The sequence below is a fragment of the Trichoplusia ni genome, chromosome 2, assembly GCF_003590095.1.
Source record: "Trichoplusia ni isolate ovarian cell line Hi5 chromosome 2, tn1, whole genome shotgun sequence".
In the NCBI taxonomy this organism is placed as follows: Eukaryota; Metazoa; Arthropoda; class Insecta; order Lepidoptera; family Noctuidae; genus Trichoplusia; species Trichoplusia ni.
The window spans coordinates 4,687,578-4,705,586 of NC_039479.1; the positions used below are offsets into that span (position 1 = coordinate 4,687,578).

The 18,009-nt window shown below is 35.5% G+C and overlaps 1 protein-coding gene across 1 annotated transcript in view; it reads right to left on the minus strand.

The window, feature by feature from the left end:
* LOC113501433 (Down syndrome cell adhesion molecule-like protein Dscam2) overlaps window positions 1-1,263 on the minus strand; it is a 182,756-nt gene extending 181,493 nt beyond the window's left edge. The window contains exon 1 of the mRNA XM_026882565.1: window positions 864-1,263. Coding sequence (XP_026738366.1) covers window positions 864-934 — 71 coding nt within the window. The 5' untranslated portion in view covers window positions 935-1,263. The remainder of the gene's footprint in view (window positions 1-863) is intronic.
* Between the last annotated feature and the right edge of the window lie 16,746 nt (window positions 1,264-18,009).

Here is an 18,009-nt window from a genome sequence, read left to right on the forward strand (position 1 = left end):
GCTAGCTCTATGAAAGATCTCTTTCAAATTAGAGCGTAAATTGGTAGAAGTTTAAAAATATGTAACACTATTTTATATTTACATTAATTATAAGTAACAGTAAAATAAGAGCAATCAATGTGAAATTCCTCATAATGTTTAAATAACAGTTCAAAGGTTCTGCGTACCTTTAGGAATAACTCTAATTAGTAGGTATATAATTAAAAAACTAGTAGAAAATATTTTCAGACACCAAATATTTTTTATATAATAATATAATAGGTACATTAAAGCCTTACAACATAAGCCTTTCATTTATAATGTAAAACATTTGCATATGTAGGCTTAAAGTTCCAACGAAAACATCAAATTATATTCAAAACCAATATCAAGTGACTAATTAATCATCGCAGCACGAGTAAGAAGCCTTAGAGCAAATTAATTCGGGTTGCTAATTACCAAAACATAATTGTTGTTATTAATGGTAACTACCACAAACACATATACAGCGTTAACAGTTATTTTAATCGATTGGTAAATTAATACTTGTGATACACTGAATTAAGGACGCTCATTTCCATGAATGAAATTGTCGATGAATTGTTTATTTCACAACAAGCAAACTATTTATAAACGACGTCCAGTATTAAGGACATCAACAACGCTTGTAACAATAAAAATAACATAACATCGACTTTTCTAACACATTCGTATGAAACAAAGTACTTCTAGAACACTTCCGAAACACAATTCAACTATCAACAACAACTAAAAGCCAAGTTTCACCGAAACCGACGTGAAAAACGTAATAAAAACATTGAAAGTAAGGTTATCTTCGTTACCGTGTACCAAAACTTTCTTTACAAACAAAATAATGTACTTACTTGCAACAAACCGGAGTCGACGACAGGCTGCACATAGGAAACACGAAACAATCGTCAACCACCAAATACATTGATATACAACATGACACAAACGTAGTAAGAGTAGTAACCGAAGCACATGTAGAGGCGTGTCGTGAGTGCCGGTGCACGCGGCCGCACTCAATCAGCTGATCGCGGAGGACAGTTAATCAATCGGCAGAGCGCCGGCGAGGGGCTGAGGCCAAGCGCGGTCGCCACACGACCTGACTGGAGAACCTTTCCTCATTGACACTACAACTGGAGGGTTGGATACGAGTCGGCGGCGGCATTTTCGAGCTCCAAGCGGGCGGCCCCGCCGCACTCGCCGCCACACTAATCAGTAATCGTTGCTGGAGGGAGGCTGCGTCGCTCTCGCCCTCGTCCTCCCCCCCCCCACCACCCGTGCCCCGCCGCCTCACTACCGCGTGCCCCCGCCCCGCGAGCACCCCCGCGCGTAGCCTACTACATCCGACCAGAATCGGGAGACGGGAAATTCGGTAAAATAAGGAAGATTTTTATGTTTTCGCTTTAAATACGGAACGGCGTTATTATGTAAATACTTTTTTGTAAGGAATACGTTTTCTAATTTCCTGATTATATTGACTACATTTCCTGCCAAGTTTATGTTCTGTTACTTTGTAGACCAAAACATATTTGACTTTTCTAAGAACTCTATCTGTACCTAAAACGTGGATCGATTGTAATTGTATCTTATTCAACAAGTAAATCAACACGACTTAGAATTGGCTTACTGCAAATCCCTCTATAATCGCTACTCTATGGCCACAGGAGCCAAATTTTCAGGGGTGACACACTCTCATTAAATATTCATTCGTGGATTGTAAATTAGTGAATTCTCAGAGATAACAGGGCGCTTCGGGAGGCGATAAGGCTCGAATGAGACCGACACTTACCGTGGAATTAAGCAGCCCTGGGTAGACCGCGATCACTCACGGTACACTGCACACAGGCCGATGCTGTTAATGATGATTAACTGATAAACTTTAATACGGTTTGGAGAGGTGATCGGGGGAATAGCGGCCGTTACTCTAGATAAATAAACTTCATAACTAAAGGTGCTTGTTTTGATACCGTTTGTTCGAGTTTGGGTTGAAGCAAAGTTGATGGGCAAAATACAGGAATTCAATTTATGCTCTTAAAACCTTATCATCATATTATAACTGTAATAAAAAAGTTATACACAAACGTAGCGTATCACCGGATCTAGCTTCGCTAGACTTCGCTTTACATCATGTATTTTTTTGCGGAAAATATGAATGGCTTACAGCGTCGCGGCCCTAGGCAGGGCGCCTGCGCGATGACTCCACGTCAAGAGACGATCTTAGCTCGCACATCTTTTAAAATGCAACGACTCGTCCGCCGCGCCGTGCCCTTACAATCTGGACATTCAAATTGAGCTTAACTTGACACCGATCGAAACTGACACCTAAGCGACATTCAACTTTAAAACCAGCTATTAAAGCTTCATTTTCCACTTCGTAATAATCTGATATCGCGATGGAAGTGTGTGTGCGATAATTTTGGACGCTGACCCTGCAGTGGTCGCACGTGCCTAGTATATGGTTATAGTTTAGCTCTGATACTGTGGATACCTTCATAAATATTAGACGAAAATTTTGTATCTTAGATCGCTTAATATAGTCATCCCTTGGTAATATAAACTTAGTTCAAACTTACCGGACTAGAGGTATGATTTATGGAATCGTTCACCTTGCTTTAATCTTGGTTGAGGATAAAGCGGAGTTAACCTCAGGACTCGAGTAAATGATTTTCATTAATTATTATGACTAATGATTTGAGGCAAGTTTTCGAAATAAGTTTGTGATATAAGGAAGAAAAAAAGATTGCCTATTTTTTGACGCTCTTTACCGGCGAAGGGTTATTATTACGAAGTATTTTATTAAAACAAAGTGGTTTTTCTGTCTCTATGTATTAAAAAACGTATAAAACGAAACTTTACGCATCAGGCCTTTATAAAAACTAGACGTCTAACGATGTACTTCACCCGTTCCCAATACGGCTGTCCAGAATCCTTTTTTGCGTACTTTTTGAGTCAGGTCACATAAAATTTTAAGCACTTTTTGGCTTTCAAGTCTGACGTCGGTGCATGAAGGGGAGCTCAGGTGCGGGGCCATTGTTCTGTCACCGGTGAGTGCAACCGGGTCGCGGTCGCCAAAGGACCATAGAAGGGTTCGCCAAATTACCGATATGAATAAATTATACGGTTAAAGTTTTATCGAAACGTTTTACTGCCACATCATAAGAGGGAATGTGGAGTGGAAATGCTCCTGCTTTTTACTAGGTTTGTTTTGGTAAATTTGTATACATGATTTAATTTTGTGCATTTACTGTCCGACGTTTTCGCTTTTGTTTCTTTAAGTGCATGTAATGGTATTTTCTCTCAGTCAGTTCCCGCTTTTCTTTTTATGCTACGCATTTACAGTGAAATTTTGTTTACTTATCAAAAACATGCTTTTGTTCAGAGCTTCCGTTAAATTAAACGTTTTTACGTACCAATTTTCGCTGGTCATAATTCAATGCTACAGTATTATGTTTGCTTCAAAGGGGAAACCAATTAATCTTTTTTTTAAAACAAAAAACAAGAGTTGGCAACAGTAAAAATCAAGATGTAGCCAGTGAATGATTACCAGTGACCTGAATGAAATCATTAGTAATCGTTAAGGAGGAACTTTGTTTTGCAAACGTCTAACTCGGCGAAAGTCATCAATCACCGGAGACTATACAAAACGAACGGAAGTCTGCATCGATGGGCTTTTACGAGTCCTTATTCTACTTGTTACTAGTTTCTTTCTCAATACAAATTTTGAAATTTTGCTCTCCAAAAAAAGGCAGATGGATAATGAATACACAGCGAAAATATAATATGCCGAAATTAAGTCCTTCTTTAATTTTGAATATTATTTCGTACAATACAATCATTTTGTAATATGAAACTTAAATACTCTTCTTGTTGTTTTATTAATAAATGTCGAATGTACTCCAACTCCTACATTTTTTCTACGTCACATGAGCGTACCGCTACTTGTCATGTTAAAATAATTCCACTGTTTGCCGCTCCCAAGGGAAGAGAAAAAGGGTTTCTTTCAGTCGCACTTTTAGTCACCTACAAAACTATTTATAAAAAGGTCGCGTCAACAAATAAGGGGATATTTTTCTCTCATAATTTTGTGAAATTCTGTTTCTTTCTGAATAGCAAATATACGCAGAGTAGAAATATGCATTACGTTATGTATTTACAATTTTTACTTAAACATAACTGGTTATCAAGCTGTATTGGAATCTATTCCAGTCTCTACCAATATATTATGTTCATTTGAGCATCGCTACCCACACGCAGAATTCTCTGGTACCCTAAATTCTGGTGTTACCTACAGCCAAAACGCCCACAGTTTCAGCTTTGGCCTACGGCTGACAAAAGATAATTTCTTAAAAATCTAATCAAAACAAAAATCATCTTAAGTTATTCTCAAATGTTATTTTACATCGTACCCGTTTCGTACGTGATGTAGAGTCACTCTACAACCCTCGTGCTCACAGTCCACACCACACAACAACTTTAAATCCCCTCTAATGTAAACTTACGCATCAACTTTTGTGCGTCTGTTTTAGCATTTCGGGCACACCACCAACCAAAAAATGGGCACATTTTGCTAGCTTACTTCCAAAGTTTTGAAACTATTTCGAGCAAAAAGCCACAGAACTCTCGCGTGATTTGGAAACTTCTCCAAACAAAAAGTTGAATGTATAATGTTGCTTACATAACAGCATGCGTCCAGATTAAATACGAAATTTTTTAGAGGTTATACTCTCATATTAAGAATGGTAGACATTTTTTGAACGACTAATTTTTTAACGGAAAATAAATAACTAAATTACTATTAGCCACAGGCGTCCTAATACGGGGAAGTGGTCTTTATTCCTTCTCGGTATTTATCCCGGTTAACGGCAAAATTTCTATGATCTACAACTGAGATATTACTAACGTCGTCTAGTCTAGTTTTACCTCGAGTAAAATCATTGTATAACTCGTAAAATAGTCCTTTTTTATACAAAGGCTCTATATAAATCAAAGCAAACTAACATCTAAATGAAACTGCAACAATATCTGTTGTTTTTCCGCCGAGCGATGGGAACTGTATACGTCCGTTCATAGAAATAAACAATCCATCAAGGGAACACCCCTGTCGGCACAATGATTAGCACGAATACGAAAGTTGTGTCACCAGAACACAGAAATTAGATAGACACAGCAATAAAGGATTTGTTGACTTTTTGGTCTATCAAGAAAAATAAAATTCCTGAAGCATTAGTTGGAACTGAAATTGTTGAGAATGATGAGCAAAATATGTTTTTTGGAAGCGTAGAATAAATTTCAAAGTTATAATAAAGATAATAAAAGTTAGTCATATGAGCAAAACGTAGTAATAATATGTAGGATGATCCTTTAAGCATTTTGTTAAAGATATTTAGGCAAAAGCCGATAATTTTCCCACGGGCGTGTTACGAACGGTACGCACGCACACCACGCAACGAATGGAATGTTTTTGCATTGCTTGGATAGTCCATGAGTCTGTCAGATTCTGTAGGTTTAACTAATGCAGGTTTATGTTACAAAACAATCCACGTTGAAAATATTTTGAGACCAAAAAATATTAACGATATTCGTAACGACCGACATTCGATTTACATACATAGAAATACACATCATATACATAGCCAGTAGAAATAAAAAGTAACGTCATCCACCCCAACCTGGTCATCAAAAATTAAATACAATACAAAAATACATCCAAGCACAGATTAGCCTGGCGCAAGAAATAATGTCAACAACCTCAAATATTAGAGGAATCAGTTCCTCAATCCCGAGTTCCAGTCTTAACAATCAGTTTTATACCATCCGTTCATCTCTCTATTCATTGAAGGCAAACTGCCAATGACCGAATAACTATAGTCTCGGAAATTTACTGAATACGTTCAGAACCAATTAGCTGGAGTTTAAACTAACGTTGGAGGTGGAGATAAAAAGTTCCACGTCCTTCGGTTAGCTCACAATGCTTGGATTTCGAACCGAACTTATTTCATCTGTTTCAGACTAGCTTTTGGCAAAGTTCGCCTGGATTTCGGATATTAGCACAGGGAATTTCATTTGCCACCCCGTTGCGCTTTTCCTTAACGGAGAGGTTTCGAATTTGCTGTTATTTTGACAGACAAATACATACATTTCCTGGCTTGGCAGATTTTTACTAGTATTTAGTTTTGCTATACATTTTATATTAATTGTCACGTATTTTCTTTCACAGTTCTTATTTTCTACGAAGACACGTGTCGCCGGCCTTTTCAATATTCTACCTACTTTTAAATATGACAGGACGGGACTTATAAATTAGTTACAGTTTATAGACTTATTAAGTATGGCTGAAGGGGAATTGCATAATTATCATGACGGTACTTCCTACACAGACGCCAACACGTATTGGTTAAAACGTGTCTTTAAAACGCCTACAGTTGTTTAATTTAGAGCAATATTAGCATGAAGTAACAAATGGCTACCATCACGTCTTAAAGTTGTCGAAAAGAGACACCGCTCTACACCTTGTAATGCTCTGTCACGCTTACACAATAGTATCACTTTAAAATGTTGCTGACATCTGTTGGTATATGTATGTTAATATTTAAACTATGAAATCTAATTGAAGCTAAATTTCACATCTATAATGATTGGAATTAATAGACCACCATACTCAGCTTCACAAAGCAGTAAAAGATGCGATTGTCTTACTGTAACGGTTTATGTGATACAGTCTGGTGACACACTGCCGAAAACAGATGGCCAGGCGGAACGACTGAAAAATAGCGGAGCCTTAGCAGAAGGGTTTACTAGGTTTTTCCCTTTGGACACGAAAACCCTAAAAATGTTTTTAAAAAGTTTTTGATTGCTCCAACGGCGATAAATTTTATGCATGAAAAAAACTAACATTCACTGTGAAATCAACACACAACATAACGAAAGATCCAGAAACTACAAAACAGCAATTAACGAAACTTCTCCAATTTAACATTAATTATTCACTAAATTATCTGGAAGGAAGGAATAGCAATACATATTAACTTGGTACATACAAATAAACATAATTCACTCTATGTATGCCTACATACCAACACACACACATAGGCGTCACTGTGCCCATGTTAATATCAACATTATCCTGTACAAAATAGAGTTCATTTTTGTAATGATTAAGTTCTTGTTCGCGTGTGGAAAACTGTACTTGTCTAGAAGCAGCGAGATGAGAATGCTATTGATTTTATGAGGTATTTTGGATGCGCCTAATTCGGGAACCAAACGGGGGTAGGTCAACCGGTGCGATTAGATATTCTGTGAACATTTAGGCCTTTGTGTAGAGCTGCGTTTAAAGATAACACTGAATAAAACTGAATAGCTTCCTAACTAATATTAATAATCGGTCAAGTGCGTGTTGGATACGCGGATAAGTTCCGTATAAATAGAAAAATCGGTTGGCTGACAAATAAATAAGAGGGTGTTTTTATTTTTATTATTACAACCGTTGTTTATCATCGATTTAATTTTCTTATTTGTTGTAATATATAGCGGCAGCTGAAATACATCTTTTGAGTTTATTTTGACTGTCTAACTGTCACGGTTCATAGGGAGCAGGCTGGTGACACACAGCGATGCCTCAGTAGCAGAGTTCGGTTTATAACTTTAGTATATGGAACCTAAAATGCTAATTTTTTGTGATGAAAAATGAGTGCTTACCTATACTAGCTACACATCAGAGAAAAGCGCTTGGAATCTGTAAGCCGTTGCTGAGTTCGTCGTGCACAAAAGAACAGACAAACACCCAAAAATTGTAGACAAAAAAAAAGATTAAGACTTAAGTTTATTTCTTTATAGCGCTAATATCAAGAACTGCTGAATCTGAATTCCAGAATTTTATTAATTCTTGGGCTTTGATTGAAGTAAGAAATAAGATTTTCACTCTTATTTCCATGGAGTGGGAAGTATGTAGGTGATGGCACGGGGTTAAGCTGGTAAACTGGCTAAACTCGTCTATTAATACCATGAATCCTATAAAAAAGATACGAAATATATATATTTTATATACCGATTATATAATTATGTAAAACAACTTCCTTCCTTATACATACAGCGATTTGTACAAAATACAACAATATTTATCGAAAGTATTGTTTACGCCGATGTGGTGAGGAAAAATAGGTCAGAACCCATATGTTAATAATATATTCTCTACATCTGAACGCAAACAGATTGCACCACCTGGCTCTGAACGAATGATTCGATGTATAACATTTTTTGGCATTTAAAGACGCATTTCATATAGTATAATATGCACTGGCAAATTATAATTTTTATTATATTGCTCGACGAATTTTAAGACAGCTATTGAAAATTATACTCTGTTATTTCATTGGTTTCATATGTTGAGCATTAGTGTAGTTTATTTGTTAGTCATATAATATCTTATCTCATCAGTTTTATGCCATGATCCACAAAAAAATAGCCGACTAGGCTTATTGTTAGGCATAGTCGAGATTTGGTAGCATCTTGATTTTCTTACCCTTTTGACATTCTACCATGCGGTCTTTTGTCAAAAGTGGAATATGAATTCGATGTCTTTCGCTTAATGTATTTTTCGCTTAATAAGTTTTCAATAATAATAAGGTCGATAAACAAAAAAAAAACTGAAACGAAATATTTTAAAATTAATAAGATTACATACCTACACGTAAATTCTTAATCGATTAAATGTGAACTTTCTGTGCACAAACGTGGCATCCAAATACATAAATAATGAAGATAAAGTACTGCTTTTGATAAACCAAGTACATGTTCTATGTAAATGTTCGTATCGCGAACGAATTCATACTTAACGTTCACGTCATAAATCAAAATGAAATTGCATTACTCTCGGATAGGTAACACGGTTACACCGTCATATAAGATCAGCTTTTAGTAACTTGAATCTAATATTAAAAGAGATTTCCTTGTCTGATTTTTTTTATTTGAACCTTGCAAATGTATGGTGGTAGATTGTAGATTTAGACTCATTGCAAAAAAAGTACATAATTGACTCTTTCAAAGTTAGTCTAGAGCCATAAAGACCAGTTACATGTATTAGAACTCTAACGTTGACGAGTGACGCTGATGAATGGCTCCAATCTCTGAACTAACAAATCAAAGTCACGTCACTTATTAAAAAGGAATGTCGTTCTCGACGATTTGAGGATGTCTATTCGTTTTCTAATCTAATGCGATGTGACAGGATTTAAACACTGGATTTTCCTTTGGATCTAAGTAATTTAATCCTATTATTAGTCACATGCTCAAAGACATCTAGACTCAGAACAAGCATTCGTGGATCACACACACCACACGCTTGTCCTACGCGGGGATCGACCTCGCGACACATCGCAATGGATTAGATGTGATGACCTATACTACTCGACTATCCGTGCAGTCTGATTTAATGGTCGGTTTCTTTGTTCCATCATATAAATGTAAACTTTACTACAAATACCCGTTGGTTTCGGTTGTGTTGTTTGTTTTCCGTAAGTGATAAATCATGAATGATGTATGTGGGTGTAATGGGGGGTATTCACAAAGGGTTCGGCGCAGGTGTTGTGGTCTTCCATGTTATAAGCGGTTTATTGTCATTCCAAAACTTCACCTTGGATGACACTTTTCGGGTAATTTGAAAGGCGGGTCAGTTAAGGATGGGAATAGCTTTTAATGCTGACTGGCAAATAATGAATGAAGAAAGAAGAATGAATTCAGAGTACTAAAATACAAAAAAATATTCAAAAAGTCAACCCGAGACGTGAAGCACTATTTAAATTTTTCGTGATGACCTTTATTTGTTTTTAAAGTATATGAATACCTGTCTCTAATTCAGCACCTACTTTAAAAATAAAAGTGCTTTCAAAATTTGAATACGCAACCTTAGAAAATCAATTAACTCAGATTTTTTTACAGTCTGTCTGTCTATCCCACTTAGCTTTAAAACTTGACGGACAGCTGACTATATAAAAAAAAGAACAAAGGCTTTTCTAGCTGATAAAATGAAGAGGTTTGTTAACAAAAAATATTTTTATTACTAGAGACAATTTCTATTTCGTTGGACTTATTACAGATAAGCTATTTAAAAATAGTTTAAAACCGGGTGAAACAACGCTCCTTAGCTAGTCAACCGTAAAACACCTTTATACAAAATATAATCCTCGGTTACAGAAGCAAACAACAATATTAGTAGATAACGCTGCTACCCAAATTATTTTCCAAAATTAACAAAATTGAATATCAAATGCGAATCCTATGTTTTGTTTTAAAATCATGATAAATTGCTGTTATTTATATTATTTTCAGTCTGTTACTTTATTATTAAAGTACTCGCTGTATCTGATAAGCATTGCATCATTCAGCAGTATTCATCATCATCATTTTTTTATATTATACATTAAGTTTAAAGAACTTACCATTGTTTTTTGATGAAATGATTCCGCACTTGTTTGATCACTTTCCTTTTCTTACAATACGTTAAGTCAACACTAAGTGTATCCTATTTACGAACAGTTTGCAAAAAGGGGGGCCTGTTTGCAAAAACCTGCCACCGAGTCGTGAAGTAATATTGTTGCACTTGTGTAAGCGTGACAGCGCATTACACAGCTTAGAGCGGTATCTCTCTTCCACTACGGAAATTACTTTCTAGGGTAATGGCAGTCCCTCAAAACAGACATATTTGTGTTCAAGCAGAGATCGAATTCGCAATACTTTCCACACATTAGCACTACACTCTGACGTTCACCACTCTGACTACCTACAACACTAAAACGGGTAACAAAATAAAATAACCATTACAATACTCAACCTTATAATTCAGAGGGTAGGGTACAAAACAATTTACTCTACATATCTACGTAGGTAAATGTCTAGCAGAATAATTAAAAACCTCGTGGTTGCCTCCGGCGCAGGGGGCATAGGAAAACAATGGTTGCACTTTGCAATTAGCTGTAACCGTTCCCCTGATAAGTCTACCCAGCTGCGTAATATTAAGACAATGTTATTCAATACGACAGTAAATGTGCTCATACTAGATTTTTTGCTCATCGAGCTTAAAAAGAACGGGTAGACTTAAATAACGACCTCTCAAGTGCGAGACGGCCTCGAGCAACAGAGGGCTCTGTGCAAATAGGCTAAAGAAAAATAAAACATCATTTTTGGTACTCAAAGTTATTTGGATTTGTTGTTATAGCGGTATCAAAAATACATCATCTTTGATCATTTTAACTATCACTAACAACTTTCAGACCGACAGACAACGGTGCCTCATTAATAGGTATAGTCCCGTTTTATTTTAATTTTTTCTACAGTCTCCTAAAAAATATAGAATCTTGCATATTACCTACTATCTGACTTTTTAAGATCTTTCTTTCAAATTTTTCAATCTCAATTTTGTAACTGCAATAACCCAGCGTTAAAAATAGATGTTCAGATACTGAATAAGCAAGAACTTGTGATTTTTAGAAAAGAGGTTACAATTGTTTATTATTAGGTGAAGGGTTGATGAATTAGGGTGCTGTCAAGTAGGTACGATTTTGGCTTTCCCTTGCTTTTACATTGAGTAACCCAATTGAATTTGAAGCAAAATACAACATATTGAAAACCTTTAAACATATTCAATCTATTTCCGCAAATAAATATTCTAAAAGCATCTCTCTTTAGTAACCAACTCTGAACTCTACAATTTCTAGGAGTACAAACAGATTGTGGTTAATTTAATGGACGTCATACTGATTTGAAAGCTACCTGCGGCCATTGATTGGGTCTGAATGAGTTTTGATTCCCGCATCGGTCAGCAACTATAATTGGATTAGGATACCTGTTGAGAAAATTCCCAGAAAGGGATTTAGAGGAATCTGCGTCGTTTTAAGCAACTTGTGAAACTGTAACCTAGATACGAATGTTACAGATTTGAAAGTCAGAATCCTTTGGGGATGTTTACGTGATTCTTTTATGCTGGTAACACACATTCGCACTTAACACATAGTTTTGGCATGCTCGGAAGAGCTCGTGGCTAAGCTATAACCGCATAAGTGATTCGATCACAGGTTAAGCTATGCTTGACGCGGTTGGTCCGTAGATGGGTGACCATCTTTGTCACAACGAGTTCCTCCGTGTTTCGGAAGGCACGTTAAATTGTGGGTCAGGGCTGTTATTCTGTAAGGCTAGGCCAATGACATAGTTTTGGCATGCCTTAAAAATATTACAATCTCTTAGTAACCTTTTGGACGTTGTAGGTACCTTACCACGACTATCAATGCTTATTTTTGAGTAGGGGTTTTGCTTATCTAACACTATATTGCTTGTTGGTAATAATGTCACCATATTTAAAATCTGATATCTCCAGTTCGCGTAGGTACCCTCCAGGACTAACTTCCACTTCAGTACCTGCCTCAAGAATTCCAAAATTTTATCAAACCATATTTGTGGCAATTTCCACATAAAATGGATTCCACCACTTGTTCCATCATTTATTATTCAATACAAGTAACTTGATTTATTCAAAGAACTTAAATACAGTTACTCTTGATTCCGATAGACTGGCTGACTGATTCCGATAGAGGAAAATCTGAACAAAAAGCTCACGTGTTTGTAATAAACTGTTAACGTGTGTAATGTCTTGTGAACTTACACAACATACAGCCCCAACGGCACTGTTTGCATATCTTTGAAAAAAACTTTAGCAAGTTCCGAAGTAGATACTATGTATCGTACATTACATATAGTTACATTACCTTTTTTCTGGCCTGTATGCAAAAACGTTAACCTTTTGCTGTGGTCGGATAACAAGAAACTACGCTCCTAAACAAGGTGTCAGGTATTTCCATAACAGATTTTATCGGAATAAGTCAGACCGTTTGAGAGTGTAGAGGATTCAAAAATACAAAAGCCCTCAAGAACTTTCCCCTTAATCACCTTGATACAGTTTATCCGTCTCTTACCACGCTGTAGAAATTATTTTTTAAAATATGATGTTTTTCAATTGTCGACATACATTAGTAGGTATTAGATACTAATTACCTACCTATAGCTACTTTTAGGTACCAAGTAAATCTTATTACTCATTTCTGTATTTCTAAAACCATAAGTAGGTAACGAGGACACCTAGAAACAGAAATACAAAACTAAGCTTCAGTTTTAATTATTTATAAGTCAGAAGTCACCAGCTTCGCTCGACTGACACAGACAAAAGATTTACATATTAAAATGTGGATTTATAAAACATGCACAGTTCTGCGATTATATTATGTGCATACATTTCAGGCACTTTTATACTTTGAGTCGCATATTTTTTAATCTGCAGAAGCTTCACACGTACTTTATTGCTTATCGATTATGATAAATACTCTATGTATTGCCATATAAAATTTCTACTAATTTGGTATAATTTAAAAAAACCTTAAGTTTAAAGTTCAGTTTCCTAACTTTCTCTTCTTGAGACCTTTTTCAGTTCCTTTTTTTCTTTTTACCTTTGCATTGATGAATCCCATGGAATATTTATTATTCAACGAAAGTACAATTTTAAAATTACATTTGTTTTTATAGTTAAAAATCCTCGCCAAACATTTCGTTTAAAGGCGAGAAGCGCTCTTTTCTTTTTCTTACTAACTATTTAAGTAAGTACTCTATATTATAAAATTAAAAAGAATTATAAAATCAAAACAAAAATAAAAAATACATATTTATCATAAAGGGTGTAAAATTAAAGAAAGCGCAATGCTTTCTTTAATAAAGGATAAGGATAATAGTCATTATAACAATTCCTAATTAAGGAGTTTGCATATATACCTAACAATTCTCCTTCGTCTTTTTCGATCACGTGTTTAGTCCGTTACCTACGATTTTGGACGACTTCACTTCTGCTTTAGTAAGTTGTTATAATGACACAATAACCCACATTAAATAGGTACCTCCTATTGAGAAAGTCCATACATTGGTAAACCCCTTTACATTCAGCAGTGAAGTTAGAAGGACTTCTTGAAGTTGACTGTTTGTAAATACAGAAACTCTAATTGGTAGCCGGCTAGCTATGTACCCATTATTGAAGTTAATAAACTCGTTTCCTAAGCCGGAAACTACACTTGTTCCCAACCTTTGAAGAGTTGGCAAGATTTCCTATTACCCACTGGTTTCTCGACTTCAACTTTGTGTTCAAGGAATCCAACAGTTTTATTTACTTGCTCAAACTAGTAGCGGCCGACATAGTTTACAAAAGAAACTACCACAAAACCGATTGTGTTTGATTATCCCTGTTGCGAGTTTTTCAGAAGAAATGGGAGATGACCCTCAATTTCGTACAAAAATAATAGTGTGTTGAACATTTTTGCTGTAGGATACTATAATGACAAACTTCGTCAGGAGAGAGTTCGGTTAGAACCCGGTTTAGTCGACAAAATCGATCAAGGAGTACTAATCCTTAAAAAGAAAAAAGATGGCAGCGAAATATAAACAGGTACTTGCTACTTATGACGAAAATAAAAACAGTAAGAAGTGGCGCTATTTAGTTTACACGACCTCATTAGGAAAGGGTACCTATAATGTTGCGATTACCTAACCATGCGTAGTCAACCTTTTGTGACCATATAACCCATAGGGAGTTATAACATGCCCCTTTTAGAAACACTACCAATTTTTATGGCAACATTACACTCAAATAGAAGTGAGACAAACAATATTATTATCGGCCATTACACATTATAGATATTCCACGTTTATAGCCGATTACTAAGGGCCCATTCCGGTTTATTACTTCGTTAAGCACCCTTTTCGATACTAATTACTTTCATGTATGAAAGCTGAGTAAGATATAGAGATTAAAGGGTGAACACCTTATTAATCTATTTTTTTTTAATATGAGGTGCACATTTACAGAATTTAGGAACTTACCTACATTGATTTGGCCTTCTTGCAAAGTGATATTTCGTCAATTTTGGCGTCAAAAAAGCGCGTTTTTTAATCAATGTAGTTGACTGTTTAGGGTTTCTTTTTCAGGCGTAATTTCTTTGGAAAACTTTTGACCAATTACTATCGACGCTTACAATATTCTCAGACCTATTAGAAATGTTCTTTGGATATTTAATCAACGATTAATAAACAGTTCTTTTTCTGTCTGGCTCTGGATGTAATATTAAGACTTTACCTATATTAAAATAAGGGTGAAATTAGAGTATTTTTTTACGAATCTTAATTTAAATTAAATATTTAAAGTAACTCTTCACTGTTTTTTTACATTTTTTTTTTAAGCTACCGACACTTACTAGATAATGACTGTAGTAGATACGCAAGACTAATGTAAACAAAAAAGCATCCGTTAGAGATACCGCCATCAACGAAAATATATATCCTGTTGTGATGAAAAAAAATATCGTACCAACCTTACACCATCAAATGCGAGTTAAGTCCAAATATTTTTTCGTTATTTCTTCCTTATGATTTCCTGCCTGTTGCTACGCTTCCTCTATCGAAGAAAACATAATTTGATGTTCGTGGAATGCCAAGTTACGTGCAGCGTCGGTCAGGTAATTCCAATAACCAAGTAGGGATAAACTTGGTTAATAGGAATGGAAGTCGTCAGTTAAACGTTCAGGAATTGATGTTTTATACATTTTTGGAGTCCATAACAGTCACCTGTGGACCTTAAGGCCTGTGATAATTTACTCTTAGTGTGGAAAATACCTTCAAGAAAATGAATTTTTAGTACCTATTTAGGTTTAGGTTTTACCTACCTACTGCTTTCGTCTGATAGACAATTGTTTTAGTTTCACAAAACTCTTTCCGTCTGTTCTAAAGAAGTCTGGAAATAGTAAAAAAAAAGTCAGTACGTTTTAAATAAAAAGTAACGCACTACATATTGCTGATTATCTACATTTTGAAGTGAATTACCAGAGAACACAATGTTTCATTTAAAAATCTAATTTTATCGACATGTAGCCACTTAGGTACCTATAAGTCACAGCCTTTCCGAAATTTTGTTATAAAACTACCCATTTTATAAATTCCGTCTAAAAACCAAAGTATATATATTATTTATGTATCTACGTATTATTCGTAAATAGAGATTTTAACATTTTTTCCAAAATTATTTCAGTTTGATTGATAAAGCAACTAAGGGTAAAAGACGTCTTCTTTCTAAACTAAATTCTGTTAAACTTCTACCTATTTCAGAACGCCATTTAACATGCAACCTCAATATGTTCCGAAAATAACTGTAGAGAGCTTTTGAACATGTCCCACTAAAGGCTACAAACTCAAACGATGTATTTCTAGTCACGTCTTACTTTCGGAGTCTGTTGCTAAATTTTATAACGAATACTTCAGTCGTCAGACTCGGCTAAAGTGACTCTAAAAAGCCTTCCGACAAAAATATCACAAAAAATCCCACGTTGGGCGCCAGGAACAAACCGATACCAATTTCGCAAAATCACTTCGGACACAAAACTAAACTATATCAATGGGCAATGTAAGTTCAAAATTGTAACCAATCTATGTATGCGTCAGCGAGGCGTGGAATTGGAAAGGATTCGTTCGAAAATTGGCTCTTTTGAGCACATCGTGTAAGCCGCAACGTACCGAGTCGAAATCACCACGCTAATTAGAGGGGTGCTTTGTAAAAATGGGAAACAGCGTGCGTACCACCTGGGAAAAGTCATATGGACTTAGGGTTGTCGCGATAGGTAAGCAGCTAATTAGCCCTCGCGTTAAGTAGGATGCACCTACCTGCCTTCTAAATAGGTACGTAGAAAAGGTATGTTCTTACACGACTTTTATCTGAAGAGGGTGTCCAAACAGCTGGGGCAAGGTTGCGATTGACTTTTAAAAAAATAACTAATTTCGTCATCAAGACTCCAAGCATTATCAAGAAGTTCTACTCCTACACATACATGTATAGACCTACTTACTAACTAAATCATAATCAACATAAATTCTTATTTAAGCTATCGTGAAAGTACCGCTGCCGATTACATATTACAAATCTGTAGGCACCTGCACACGTTCGGCACTCACATGGCCCTAGAAGATAGTTTACACTAGGAAAGATCTGTTAAGCTACTAGACAGTTCTCACATTAATTAGAACGAGGAATGAAAAGAGAAACACTTCACATTCACGAATATAGTAGATAGTGAATGTGGTAAAACTCGAAATGTCTGTTTAAAAAGATATAAAAAGACTTCACTCTGAAAGCCATTTTGTCAAATAGTGAGTTTCGTGTAATTATGAAGTTAAAACTGAGAGGATTTCTTTGAAATGACAAAAAGGAGCTAAATTTGAGTTCATTTCAAAATAAATGTATAGGTACACTGTCACGTAGAAGGGCTTAATTATATGGTAATCTCATACATCAGAACTGTTTAAGGAATTTAGGACTTCTGGTATAAAAAATAAATTTAAAGTCATGCATTAGCAGTGTTTAATATTTTAGTGAAAATCTATTTAAAGAACAAAAATATTGAACTGGCTTCAAATAAAATACTACAAAGACAAACTTGATTATTTTTATGGGACTAAATGATGGCTTTATTACCACGTTAAATTGAAAAAGAATCAACAAAAACGGTTCATCCAGTACGAAATTCTGTGGTAACAAACAAAACAGACAAATTGAAAACCCGCTCCTTTTTGAAGTCGGTTGATAGGAGATATAAGGTCAATGTTATTGAGTTGGTGATTGCATAAATTGTATGTTTACCAACACTTTTTATCAACATAAAGTTTTAAATGGCCAATAAAGATCCTGTATCTTTATTGGCCATTGTTAAACTTAAAATAAAAATATTTTTTATCTTTTCTTACAGCTCATTAGCAAACCAGGATGCTTAATAGCGCCATCTATTGTTGCGATAGAGAAATAAGATAATCAACTGGTACCTAGTGATTGTATTGAATACTTTATCAATAGATTAGTCTACAGTAACACATTTTACGAAAAGACACGTAAAGTTTCTGAAAAATAGAGTATGGGAACAAATTAATATCAACACTAAT